At 43.0% G+C, this 12,975-nt stretch overlaps 1 protein-coding gene across 1 annotated transcript in view; it reads left to right on the top strand.

Annotated features, from left to right (window-relative positions):
- Positions 1-12,482, top strand: part of Gcc2 (GRIP and coiled-coil domain containing 2) — a 49,913-nt gene extending 37,431 nt beyond the window's left edge. Inside the window, exons 19-23 of the mRNA XM_052163214.1 lie at positions 1,672-1,889; positions 3,745-3,939; positions 5,269-5,420; positions 6,989-7,190; positions 10,614-12,482. Coding sequence (XP_052019174.1) covers positions 1,672-1,889; positions 3,745-3,939; positions 5,269-5,420; positions 6,989-7,190; positions 10,614-10,684 — 838 coding nt within the window. The 3' untranslated portion in view covers positions 10,685-12,482. The remainder of the gene's footprint in view (positions 1-1,671; positions 1,890-3,744; positions 3,940-5,268; positions 5,421-6,988; positions 7,191-10,613) is intronic.
- Positions 12,483-12,975: the final 493 nt, after the last annotated feature.

Raw genomic sequence — 12,975 nt, 5'->3', positions numbered from 1 at the left:
AGTCCTTTCTCTAACTCCTCCACTGGGGACCGCGCACTCAGTCCAATGGTTGGCTGCTAGCATCTGACTCTGTATTTGTAAGGCTCTGACAGGGCCTCTCAGGTGACAGCCAAATCAGGCTCTTTTCAGCAAGCATTTCTTGGCATCTACAATAGTGTCAGGGTTTGGTGACTGTACATAGGATGAATCCCCAGATGGAACAGTCTCTGGATGGCCTTTTCTTCAGTCTCTGCTCTACACTTTATCTCCATATTTGCTCCTGTGAGTATTTTGTTCCCCATCACAGAAGAACCGAAGCACGCACACTTTGGTCTTCCTTCCTCTTGAGCTTCATGTGGTCTGTGATTTGTATCGTGGGTATTCCGAGCTTCTGAGCTAATATCCACTTATCAGTGAGTGTATACCATGTGATTGATATTCACTTTTGTGATTACTTTCTGTGATTGGGTTACCTCACTCAGGATGATATTTTCTAGTTCCATCCATTTGCCTAAGAATTTCATGAATTTGTCATTTTTAATAGCTGAGTTTTCTTCTTTAGCTACTATAAATCTGTTTTAACTTAATGTGGTATGTCTAATTATAACAGAAAAAATTCATTTTAACACATTACACTCCCAATAGGTAAGAATGTTCATTTAACACTGGAATCAGGTTGAGACTGACAGGCACGAGACCCAGGAGAAGGCAGCTTTCAGTGTTTTTTAATTGCCTCTAGTTTTCATGAGTAAATATTTCTGGAAATTTTATTAATGTTTTCTGGCTGAGGTTTGCTAAAACCAAACATAAAATAACAAAGATACAAATAAACTGTTTAAAAACAGTTGTTGCTCAGGCGGCTGAGATGGCTCGGGAGGGAGACACTTGCTGAGCAAGCCTGGGGTCGTGAATTGAGCCCCTGGAGCCCATGAAAACGTGGAAGAAGAGAACTGACTGCAAAATCGTCTTCAGACTCCTGCCACGTGTGTGCCCATAACACGCCCATCAGTCACTCGCACACAGGAATAATGAAAAGAATATTAATATTAATTAATTAATAAAGTAGTTGCTCCCATAGTGTAGGTCTGCTAACTGTTGTCAGCCTGTGTCAAACTCAAGTAGAGGATGCTGCTAGTAGCTAAGTCCCAGGACCACCACCTCAGAGTCAGCAGCTGCATAGGAGAACTAGATGTGTTTTACAAGGTAAACCAGCAAACCTGATGTGCTGTGAAAGTTAGAACCAGCTGTAATAAACCAGGTCTTTGTGCCTGCGTGATTCATGCTAATTCACTCAAAAATTGATATTTTCCTTTGGACTGTCTTTATGAAAAGTATCCTCTTTCTCATGTTCAAGGTAATAGAGAATAGGTAGATGAATTTTACATGAGCTGCCTAGTAAAGTCACATAACAACCTGACTAGTATTGTGTGTGTGTGTGTTTGTGTGTGTGTGTGTGTGTGTTTAAATTGTAACGGTGTCTCTGAGGCTCGTCTTACTCATTATGTAGATGAGGGTGTCTTTCTAATCCCCCTGCCTCCACCCCTGTGCAGAGATTGCAAGGATGTTCCAGTGTGTCCAGTTTCAGTGGTGCTGGGGACAGCCCAGAGCATCCAGCTGACAGAGGCTGCGTCAGCAACTGTAGTTCATCACTGTGTTGTGCTCTCATACAGACTTAGCTCTTCTCACCTACAGGTTATGTTCAGTTCAGTCTGAGAACACCATGATGAAGTCTGAGCACGCGCAGACGATGTGTCAGCTAACATCCCAGAATGAAGCGCTCCGTAACAGCTTCCGAGACCAAGTTCGACACTTGCAGGATGAGCACAGAAAGACAGTGGAGACTCTGCAGCACCAGCTCTCCAAGGTGGAGGCTCAGCTCTTCCAGCTCAGGAGTGAGCCCTCCTCGAGAAGTAAGTGTCTCTGTGTGGGAGGATGGCCTTCCTGTGTTCGGACATATTTGTATCCCATAAGAACATCATTCACAAATTGATGAGAAGGTAAAATATTGGCTGGATCAGTGGTTACAAGTGCTTGCTGCAATTCCAGAGGACCTGCCTGCACACAGTATACAGACATAACATGCAAAACACCCAGAGACCCAACATAAAAACAGTCATAGTAATAACCAAAAACATATAAAACTTAAAGGGAAAAGTTGCTGAGTATCAACCCGTGTTGATTCTATGATTAATGAATTATTGATTTGTTTACTGGAAATAAACCTGAGTCATGTGAACCCTTCTTGATTATACCTACAGCAGCCTGTGCACCGTCTTAGACCACTGAGGGTCATGACTATGTTACCCTCTGGGTAATGTCTTTATTTTTTGTTTGGCTTACACATACTCCTATCAGTCTAACGGCATGAGTTCTAATTCTGTCATCTATTACTTGGCCTCAAACACATGTGTTGTTGGTTGGAAGCTTTGGGCAGAGCCAGGGACTTATGAACCGTACTTGTCGAGTCTTTTGCCAGTGCAGCTTCTTTCCTCAGACTTTAGTGAGGTAGAATTGTCGCTTCACTCGATGTCTTCCATTCTTCCAGAAAAAGCCAAGGGACCATCAGTTATGACAGTGATGTTTTAGTCCTATGTTCGTTTCCCATAGAAAATGTCATGGAGCATTGGCCGGCACGGGTCACTTAACAAGGTTAAAAATGACCTTAGGAGAGTTTAACTTACACCAAGAGTTTTAAAGGAAATGATCAGACAAAGAAAAACAGGTTGTACAAGGAGGTTGTAATCTCGGAATCAGCAGTGTAATAAGCAGTTGGTAAAAATGTCAGAAACTCAGGGAAATGCTCCAGACAGGCAGCCAGAGGCTAACTGAGCTTTAAAGGACTAGGGAGACACTTATTGAAGGACAGTACTGAAAATAAATGAACTGGGCTGCAGAGACGGCTCAGCAGTTAAGAGCACTGACTGCACTTCCAGAGGTCCTGAGTTCAATTCCCAGCAACCACATGGTGGCTCACAACCATCTATAAAGGGATCTGGAGCCCTCTTCTGGTGTGTCTGAAGACAGCTACAATGTTTGTGTGTGTGTGTGTGTGTGTGTGTGTGTGTGTGTGTGTGTGCGTGTGTGTGTGTGTGTGTGTGTGTGTGTGTGTATGCAATAAAAAATCTAAAAAGAGGAAAAGAAATGAACTTTGAAACTTAAACTATGAGACCTTCGCATAGTTAATTCCTCATTAATCAAGTAGTGCATTTGGAAATGTCCTATGAGTGTCACAAGTCTGTATAAGTGTTTGTTGTAAATAAGCAAGAAATCCTTTCTTCCATTTTTGAGATCAAATCATACTATGTAGCCATGGCTGGCCTGGAACTCACTATGTCTACCAAATGTTAGAATTAAAGACGTGCGCCCAAGAATTCTGTGGTAACCGCTGGTTCCCAGCACTGAACTCTGGGCTCCGTAATCTGAACACTGGAGATGTAAGCAGGCAGCACTTAGTACAACTGAGACGACAGTGTAAGGCAGCGATGGAGACTGTCAGTCAGCACACTGCAGCATGTGGAAAGGGGGGGGTGTCCTGCAGAGTAAGCATTAGCCCCCTGTTCGTCATCGGCAGCAAGTAGCAATGCAGATCGTTTCTGTCAGATGATTAGCTCAGTGTCAAGTGACTAAATGTATCTAAGCATGGAGCATCCTTTCTTCAGACACCATTTGTTTAGCTTCTGTTTGTTTAATGTATTTAACTTTATTAAAGAACTGTTGGGGTGGAGTCCCCTGGTCTTTAACAATTTCGCTCGCCCTTTGAACTAGGCCCTGCTTCCTCCCATCAACCTTCAAAAAGCCTCCGAGAAAGAAGAGCCACGGACCTCCCCCTTCTGGACGTGCACACGGTGGCCCGCGAGGAGGGGGAGGGGATGGAGACCACTGACAGTGAGTCCGCATCGTCTGCCGGCACACACATCCAGTCCTTAGAGCAGCTCCTTAGCTCTCCTGACACCAAGCTTGGTAGGTCGCCTCCCGTGAGTGGTTCTTGGCTTTGTTCTGATTTTACCTTGGCTTCTTGTTTGATAAACACTACTCTGATTTTTATGTGGTTTTTTAGCTATTTTGGTCAAAAATATTACAGTGTGAAACAGATCTCTTTAAAAATTAAAAATGCCGAGCGGTGGTGATGCACGCCTTTAATCCCAGCACTTGGGAGGCAGAGGCAGGTGAATTTCTGAATTTGAGGTCAACCTGGTCTGCAGAGTGAGTTCCAGGACAGCCAGGGCTACACAGAGAAACCCTGTGTGGAAAAACCAAAAAAAAAAAAAAAATCAAAAACATAGCCTGGCAGTGGTGGCACACACCTCTAATCTCAGCACTTGGGAAGTAGAGGTAGGTGGCTCTCTGAGTCTAGAGTGAGTTCCAGGACAGTCAGAGGGATACACAGAGAAACCCTGTCTCAAAAAAACAATGTAAAAGAACAAACACAAAAACACATTAACACAAGCATAGGCCTGAGGCAGAAGTGCAGGCTGAAGTCACTAGAAGTCATAAGAAAGTCCCTCGGTGCTATCAGATAGTAAAAGAGCTGTTCCCTTACCCTCCAGGAAACTACGTTTACAGTTTACTCCTTACAGTGAAATATTGGCAAGTTTGCTGTGATAAATACAGTATAGTTCAGTATGCTTCTTGTTCTTATATGTAATGAATATTACTGTTCTTAATTCAGGAGGCTTCTCATCTTTTCTAATGCTCTGGGACCACATTTGTACTCACTGTTGTGTTAGCCACCATTCAGAAGCTGTAACAAAACCCTTGAGAAAGGTAGCTTAAGAAGAAAGGTTGGTCTTTAGAGTTTCAGCCCATGGTCACTAGGCCCTACCGGGTTGACACTGGCAAGACAGAATGTAATGGAATGTAATGGTGGGCACCTTATGGCAACCAAGAAGAGGAAATGGGGGGGCTCCAGTTTCCCAGCAGAGGCACCCCTCCTGTGACCTACGTTCACTCCACTATGCCCCATCTCCCAGGACGCACACCGGGAACTCAGTACTCCCTAGTGTACATGAGGCCTTGGGTTAGAGTCTAGGGCACCATCTACCCCCCACACATACACCCCCAAAAAAAGTTGCAAAAAGTCTAAACCATGAGGGGCTGACAGAGCCTGTACTCCAAAACTGTCTGTCCTACAGCAGAAATTCAGTGTTACTGGTGCTGCCCGCACCTAGCCACGTTTGAGATGACACGTGCCATGTAGACAGATAACCAGGCGTGTACATGCTCCAAAGAAAGACGTTTCATTGTCTTATTTGGCATCTGCAATCTCTGATTTTTAAAATTAATTTTCAGAACGTCTTTCAGAGGCCTCCTCATGGCATAATGAATTTACCAAAGAGGAACTGGCTGAGAAGCTCACTTCCACCACGAAGAGTGCGGATCACTTAAACGGCCTGCTTCGGGAGACAGAGGCTACCAACGCTATCCTGATGGAGCAAATTAAGGTGTGGGCAGAGGCTGGCTGGCTGCCCCAAAACACTCTGTGCCAGTTGCTTCTCTAACCTTTGTGTATGTGTACCCCATTTACAAGTTCACATTTCAGATGCATCCATAGCATCTGTGTCATTTATATTAGGTTCCTCCTGATAGGAACCATTGCTTTTATATTTGTTAAATCCTGTTCGTTCGAACTTTTTCTAAGACAGTGTAGCAATTGGGCAGTCATTTCCCAGTCATTGTTGCTCATGGACTTAAATCAAACATGAGCACATGTCCTTGAATACTAAGGACATCTCCTATTTCTTAGATCAAACCCTGGACTGGCCTTGAACTTGTTAAATAGCCACAGGTGGCTTTACATATCTGATTATCCTTCCTCTACCTTCTGAGTGCTAATACTACAAGCATGTAGGACTATAGCTAAGTGTGTTCAAATGAGATATTCTCCCTCTAAGAATGATCCAGCACTCGGGGAGACAGAGGCAAGTGGATCTCTGTGAGTTCACGGCCAGCCTGAGCTATAGAGCTAGTTCCAGGACAGCCAGGACTTCACAGGAAAACCCTGTCTTGAACAACCTGCCCCCCCAAAAATTATTTAATCTTCATAATGACTAGAGAACCTTAAGGGAAAAAAGCTGAAACTGAGCCAGACATAGAAGTAACAAACACCTTTAGTCCAGCACTTGGGAGTCAGAGCAGGCAGATTTTTAAGGCCAGATCTATATAACAAATTCCAGAATTCCAGGTCAGCTACAGCTACATAATGAGACCTAGTCCCAAAGAAATCAGTGAATGAATGACTGTGGAGGAAGTGGTAGAGGCGGGCAGGAGGCAGCGGTAGCAGCTTGTAAAAAATGGTAGGGCAAAACCAAAACTTGTAGCTGCCTGGCAGCAAACATGTGCTTCCGCTTCCGCTTCCGCCTCTCTGTGTTTGTGTCCTACCTCTATGTAGAGCTGCCAGCTGTCCTTGTCAGGTTGGTTTTTATACTGAATTCTATTTATGATGACATCTGAATACTTTAATCTCTATAGATACATCTCTATAAATACACGTTAATATACATCTCTATAGGTTTCTGCTTTGTCAGGTACCATCATGTCTAGCGTCATTGACTAGTTCCACCTCTATAGATCATATAATACATGTATTGCACTTCTGGTATTTCTTAGACTTCTGTCACATTTTTAAGTGATCCTGGATCTTAGAAGAGTAGGCCAATTTTTCTATACCACAGAAATAACAGTTTTACTTAAAATGTTCAAATTATCCTCAAAGATGGGCAGGAAAGGGGCGGGAACGATGGCCCAGTGCATCTCTGTGATGCCTGTGCTTGGGCAGGGACATCAGTGTCTTCACACGGGATACTTCTGCTTTTCTCCTTGCTGGTGTTTGGAAAGTAGTCAGACTAAAGCACTTCCCCTACTCCTGTCTCCCTGAGTTAGTCAACAGCTCTCACAGGTGTCTCCTCTCCAGTTTTGTTTTCATGGGGCAGGGATTGGTCAGGGAGAAGATGGGAATGTATGTGTTGAGTTTGCGGCCCCACACTCTCTGATAAGTAACCTCTAATGCCAGCTTCTCAAGAGTGAAATTAGAAGACTGGAAAGAAACCAGGAGCGTGAGAAGTCTGTGGCTAACCTGGAGTACTTGAAGAATGTCTTGCTGCGGTTCATTTTCCTGAAACCCGGTAGTGAAAGAGAGAGGCTTCTTCCTGTGATAGACACCATGCTGCAGCTCAGCCCTGAGGAAAAGGGAAAGCTGGCCACAGTTGCTCAAGGTTTGTGATGGGAGACGGTCACTGGCCTGTGGTCCTTGGCCCTAACCGTTGCTCTGGCATAAGAATTGATATATGTGTGTTTAAGTTTTTCTGTTTAAGTTTTATTCACTTGGATTACTTTTGTCATACATGTAGGTTGAAAAGCTGGCTCTTTAACATTTGAGTCAGTTGCAGTACATCACTGAGTTCAGTACACAGCAAAACGCAGTATGACCTATCTCTGAAAAGTACATCTGTATCCTGGTGTTGAGGTGGCTGTGTCTTGGTTTTAGCGTGTGTTCGCATGTTTTCCTCCTCCCTCCCCTCCCCTTACTCTACTCCCACTCCTAGACAGTAGAGGAACAACAGTCATGTGACCCAATTCTTGTCTCTGGTAGCAGTCCACTCTTCAGGTGCTGTCCCATGGTGGACTGTTGTGTTCCCATCAATGAGGTTAACAGTGTTTCTATAGATTCCTTTGAAATGCTGTGGTTGATAGGCCTGACTTGAAAATGCAGGCTAAGAGTCACGATTTTGAGCCGGGCGGTGGTGGCGCACGCCTGTAATCCCAGCACTCTGAGAGGCAGAGGCAGGCGGATTTCTGAGTTCAAGGCCAGCCTGGTCTATAGAGAGTTCCAGGACAGCCAGGGCTACACAGAGAAACCCTGTCTCAAAAGAACCAAATCCAAAAAACAAAACAAAACAAAAACCCAAAGATTCACGATTTTATTTTTGAATTGGTCTAGAATGTCTTCATTCTTGAGCATACAGAGAAAATATAGTGATGTCCCTTGTAGCTGTCATCAGTCTCTGGTTCTCAACTCATGGCCAGTTTTTCTAGCAGAAGTAGAACTAGAGGCTTATAACCTCCTCCTCCCATGCCATGACCGTGATGTCGCCTCCCATCAGTGTCTACTCTGCCCTTAGTTGACAGTATCCCTCAAGCTTCCTTCTGTTGCAGTTTTTCAGGTTTGGTTGAGTGAAGGATTGTAAGGGTCTGGTTGTCTGGATTTGTTTGTTCGTTTGTTTTGTTTGTTTTGATCCCCTCAGAGTTACAATAAGTCATATGTTTGAACTTAATATACCATTTACGAATTGAAGAAATAGACCATTTTTTTCCATAGCAGCCCAACATTTTGAATTCGATATTTATTCAAATACCACATATATGGAATTTTCTGATTATATCCAGGTGGGTCTGGGCAAAGTGAACACCAAGAACACCTCACAAGCGTACTGTACACTTACCACGGCGTTGCAGTACTAGGCCCAAACTGTATAGATACCAACTTGTGGCCAATGTTCTCATCTTGATGTTCTTTCACGTGTTCCTCTATCCCCTATACTTCCTAAATAAACTAATAAATTTAGAATGGCCCTTGAATATAATCCTGCTTGACCTCTCCCAAGATTTTAAATTTTTAGCAACCTGATGCTTGTGGTCTAGGGCTGTACCTCAGGAGTTCTTGATCTAGAGGACTGAGGAGATTCAGGCTTCATGTTTGGCAGGATTGTTTACTTCATAACAAGTACTGGTGGTTCCTTCGAATCTGTTTTCATACAACCTGTCTTCCTGATAAAGAGTGTTCTCAGTACTTACAGTACTCCTATTTCTGCCTACTGGAGTACAGATTGCCATAGCCACTGTTAACAATAACCAAGTGAAGCCAGGCGTGGTAGTATACACCTGTCACCACACCAGTCAAATGGCAGAGGTGAGAGGATTCCAAGAGTTGGAGTGTTTACCCCAGGCTACAGAGTCAATATCAAAACACAGAGGCCATCTCAGACAACAAAAAATGAGAATATACCATGTATTTGTGTATATGTTGTTGTGTGTATCAGTGATATATGTTCTGTGCATGCCTGCCATGGCACACATGTGGAGGTTCAAGGATACTTTTGGAACCTGGATTCTGTCTTTCCACTGTGTGGATTCCGGGTATCCAACTCAGGCCATAGGTTGGCAGCAGGCACCGTTATCTATGAAGCCAGTTCTCTCCCTCTGTGGTATATTCCAGGAATTGAATTCAGGTCATCGAGCTTGTAAGGAAAGCTCTTTTACCCACTGATGTAGCTCATGTAACTCTTAAAGTTTAATTGTTTTAAAGAGTTTCCTGAGTGTCTTAAAATTATTTGTGCTTCTCTCACTGACATAGGAAATGAAAACCCACAAAATTAAAAACCATGATGGCTTAATGACTGGCACAGATAACAGTTAGCAGAATAGGTGACCAAACACATAGAAGAAGGAATCGTATAGAGCATCAAGAAATAGAGAAAGACCCAGGAAAGAAAGCTCTAGATGGATGTTTAGTTGATGTCGTGTTCTTCCGGGTGGAAGCCTTTCCCTCTGTTTTGGCTCAGGGTTTTAAGACAAGGGGCTGGAGACGTAGTTCTATAGAGTATTCACTCTATATGGGGTTCCACACCCATTGATGCCTAAATATGTGCTATATACCTCTAATCACAGCTGTGATTTGGGAGGTAGGAGAAGAGGTTCAGGAACTCACCCTCAGCTGGTCAGTCTAAGATACAAGAGATCTGTGTCTGGGAGAGGTGGACAGCTGTTGCTTATTGTTGATTTTTATAAAGTGAGCTTTCTTGTGCAAAAAAAAAAAAAATGCTTTCAAATGACTTGGGAAAGTTTCTCAGACCCCCTAGAGAAAGATAATACCTAATAGGCATCTAGGAAAAGCCACATAGGCTTGTGACAAAGTCTTCAAGATTAAAAAGGGAAATTTGAGAGAAACAACATATGGAGAAGAGAATGGAAGGGGAGATTGTGGTTGGTCAGTGGTACCTGGGTTAGTCTGAAACTGTACGTATTTTGGCATAAACACTCATAAGTGGCATCATTTGACAACAATAAAGTTCTAGAGGCTGGAGAGATGGCTCAGTGGTTAAGAGCACTGGCTGTTCTCCAGAGGACTTGACTTCAATTCCCAACACCCACAAGGATGCTCATAACCTGTTGTAACTATAGTAACAGGGGCCCCATGCCCTCTTCTGACCTCTACAGGTGTTGCACAGGCATATACGAAAATGAATTTCTCATATGCATAAAATAATGATGATAAAAGTTCTAAAAGGAGCAGAAGAGAAAGGACAGAGATAGTAACTAAAGAGATTTTTCTAAGACTGATTAAAGACTCAAACCCCAATGATTTCAAGTAAAATTAAAAAAAAAAAAAAAAGTCTGCCTGTTCACAAAAGTTAATGAAAAAGGACCATACTAAATCAACAGTGGCATTGTTCAGGCACCTGTCACACCAGGCTTCATCCAGTACCATGCGCCTAAGAAATTCAAAATAATAATTAATGCATCTCTTACAGTGCCTGTAATCAATCAACTAGACAATATTTGCATATATTCTATAGTGATTCCATATTTGGTTTTCACGTTGATAAGATTTAATAATTTCTACTTTTAATCTTCCAAAGGTGAGGAAGAAAGTGCTTCTCGTTCCTCTGGATGGGCGTCCTATCTGCATAGCTGGTCTGGACTGCGGTAGATCGATACAAAGAAGATTGTTTAGTGACTCAACAGAATTCCTCTGGGGGAAAAATGGTTATCATTATTTAATGAGGAAGTGTGCATATCTGTTCACATCCCCTGATGATTTTATGTATGTCTAGCCCATGTATTTAGAATCTCATCCGGTGGTAAAAGGACAACAGCTTGAAGCAATGGTACCAACTGTCCACAGCCCTCTAACTGAGCATGTGACCTCTGTGTTCTCCATCCACAGAGGAAACAGTTCATTCCTGAACTCTGGAACCCCAGGAGATGCTCATTTCTAAGTAGTACTGTGAATTTTGATATTGAACTAAATTTTAGTCCCATACAAACTGGGGAACTTAATCTTTTAAAATAATGTTTCAAGATTGAAGAAATGCTTTTTTGGTAAAGTTACCATGTTTATTAAAGGATTATGAAGTAACTATGCTATGGTTAATTATGAAGCTAAGTTAAATTGCAATTCAGTCAGTTGCTTTAAAATAGACCCCCTCTCCCATTTGTTAGTTTCAAATTTGACCCTAGTCCCGGTGATGTGCCGCTGACTGAATAGGCCGGCCCCACCTCACTGGTGTGTCTCCATGGTTCTCCAGGCTTAGTCCGCTGCCACTGCTCATAAGCCATGAGTCTAGAATTCCCTGGGTCTCAGAGCAGTGACTGTCTCACTCAGCATTGAATCTACACGTGTGCCTGGTGCTTCCTGTATTGTTCAGGTAGACTTATTTCCTGAGCATGGCCCCAGGAGTTCAGGCTACTGGTGAATACGCCCAGCTGGGAGGTGTCTCTGTCCTTATTGTCTCTGGAAATACTATATTGACTGGATTAAAATTGTGCTCTTAAATCAAATTTGAGGATTATATTTTAATATGTAATTTGTTAAGAAATAACCACAGAGTGCTGTCTGAAGTATTAAGCTTACGGTTTAGTCTCCAATTTTGAGTCTCAGCTAGAAACTGTACTTCAGTCACTGTGACTATTGGTTTCCAACCTGGTTTGGCTGACATTTGCTGCTGACATGTTGAGTTTGTTCTCTTAAAGCTGTCCATCTCTCAGTGTTCGCTCAGCCTGTGTGAGAACAGACCTAGCGAGTGAGTGTGCTAATTAGCACACCTTCCTCAGCTGACTCTAGAAGGTGAGGTTCTCTACCGTCATAAACTGTGAATGTGAGTGTGCCCTGCGGCATCCCGTGTCATTGTAGTTTATTTAAATAAACCCCATGTTTTCTTTGGGCCTAACATGCCTTTAAGTCTGTATAAACTTGTTTTCAAATCTAATCTGTTCATATGAATATAATAAAAGTACCTTTTGCATGGTAAAAATTACTTTGATTACAAAAGACATATATGCTTTTTTGTGACCAGCTGTAAGGAACTGTAATGACTGATATTTCTATTAAATGCACTTAACTATATATTTTTATAACTACTGTTCTGTTAAACACTGTCTCTTTGGGGTTTTAAATTGCGTTGTGAAGTGAAGTTGCAAACTCCTTTCTTACTGTACCTCCATGGCTGGGATCTGATGGTACTGAAAATGTGTTATGGACTGAGCTGCTCAGGAGGCCACTGCGGAAAAATTCCTCTCAGCTCAGGAATTTGAGGCCAGCCTAGTAAGGCACCCTCCCCCTAACCTCTGAAGAAGATACAGACAGACAGTCATGGTGGCACATGCCTCTAATCCTAAGATGCTGAGGTAGGTGAATCGCTATGAATTTGAGGCCTGACTGGTCTGCATTGGGAGTTGCAGTCCAGCTAAGGGCTATGTAGTGAGACACTGTTAAAAGAGAAGAACAGGGAGTGGGGGGGCTAGAAGAGGGGAAATCATTTGAAATGTAAATAAATTATATCGAATAATAAAAAAAAAAAAAAAAAAAGAGAAGAACAGAAAGAGAGACACAGACACATACCAGCTGGACCTGGAAACAACATTTGGCAATGTAGACATGGATTTAAGTAGAGACAGACACCTGGCAAACGGTGCAGCCTCAGGGTGACCTCAGAGGAAGGGTCCTCCTCAGTTCCTGCAAATTCCCGAGGACTGGGCTATAGGGAGAGGCAGAGTGGAGAGAGACACTGGTCCTCTGAAAAACAAGGAACCACTGACCCCTGGCAGGGAGTGAGCATGGTCTTTAGGCCTAGTCATTAATGGGTATGTGGTGATCAATTAGTTTAGTTCAGTGCTCATCTCCACTGTGACCCTAACAACTTGCTTTTTAAAATCTCTACATACCCAGAGCTGGGGCTAGATGCAGTGTATGACTGATTCTGTACCTGGCCTACAGCTCAT

The sequence above is a fragment of the Apodemus sylvaticus genome, chromosome 19 (genome assembly GCF_947179515.1).
Source record: "Apodemus sylvaticus chromosome 19, mApoSyl1.1, whole genome shotgun sequence".
In the NCBI taxonomy this organism is placed as follows: domain Eukaryota; kingdom Metazoa; phylum Chordata; class Mammalia; order Rodentia; family Muridae; genus Apodemus; species Apodemus sylvaticus.
Note: the sequence above shows the minus strand (reverse complement) of the source record. Positions and strands in the feature narration are given on the sequence as shown.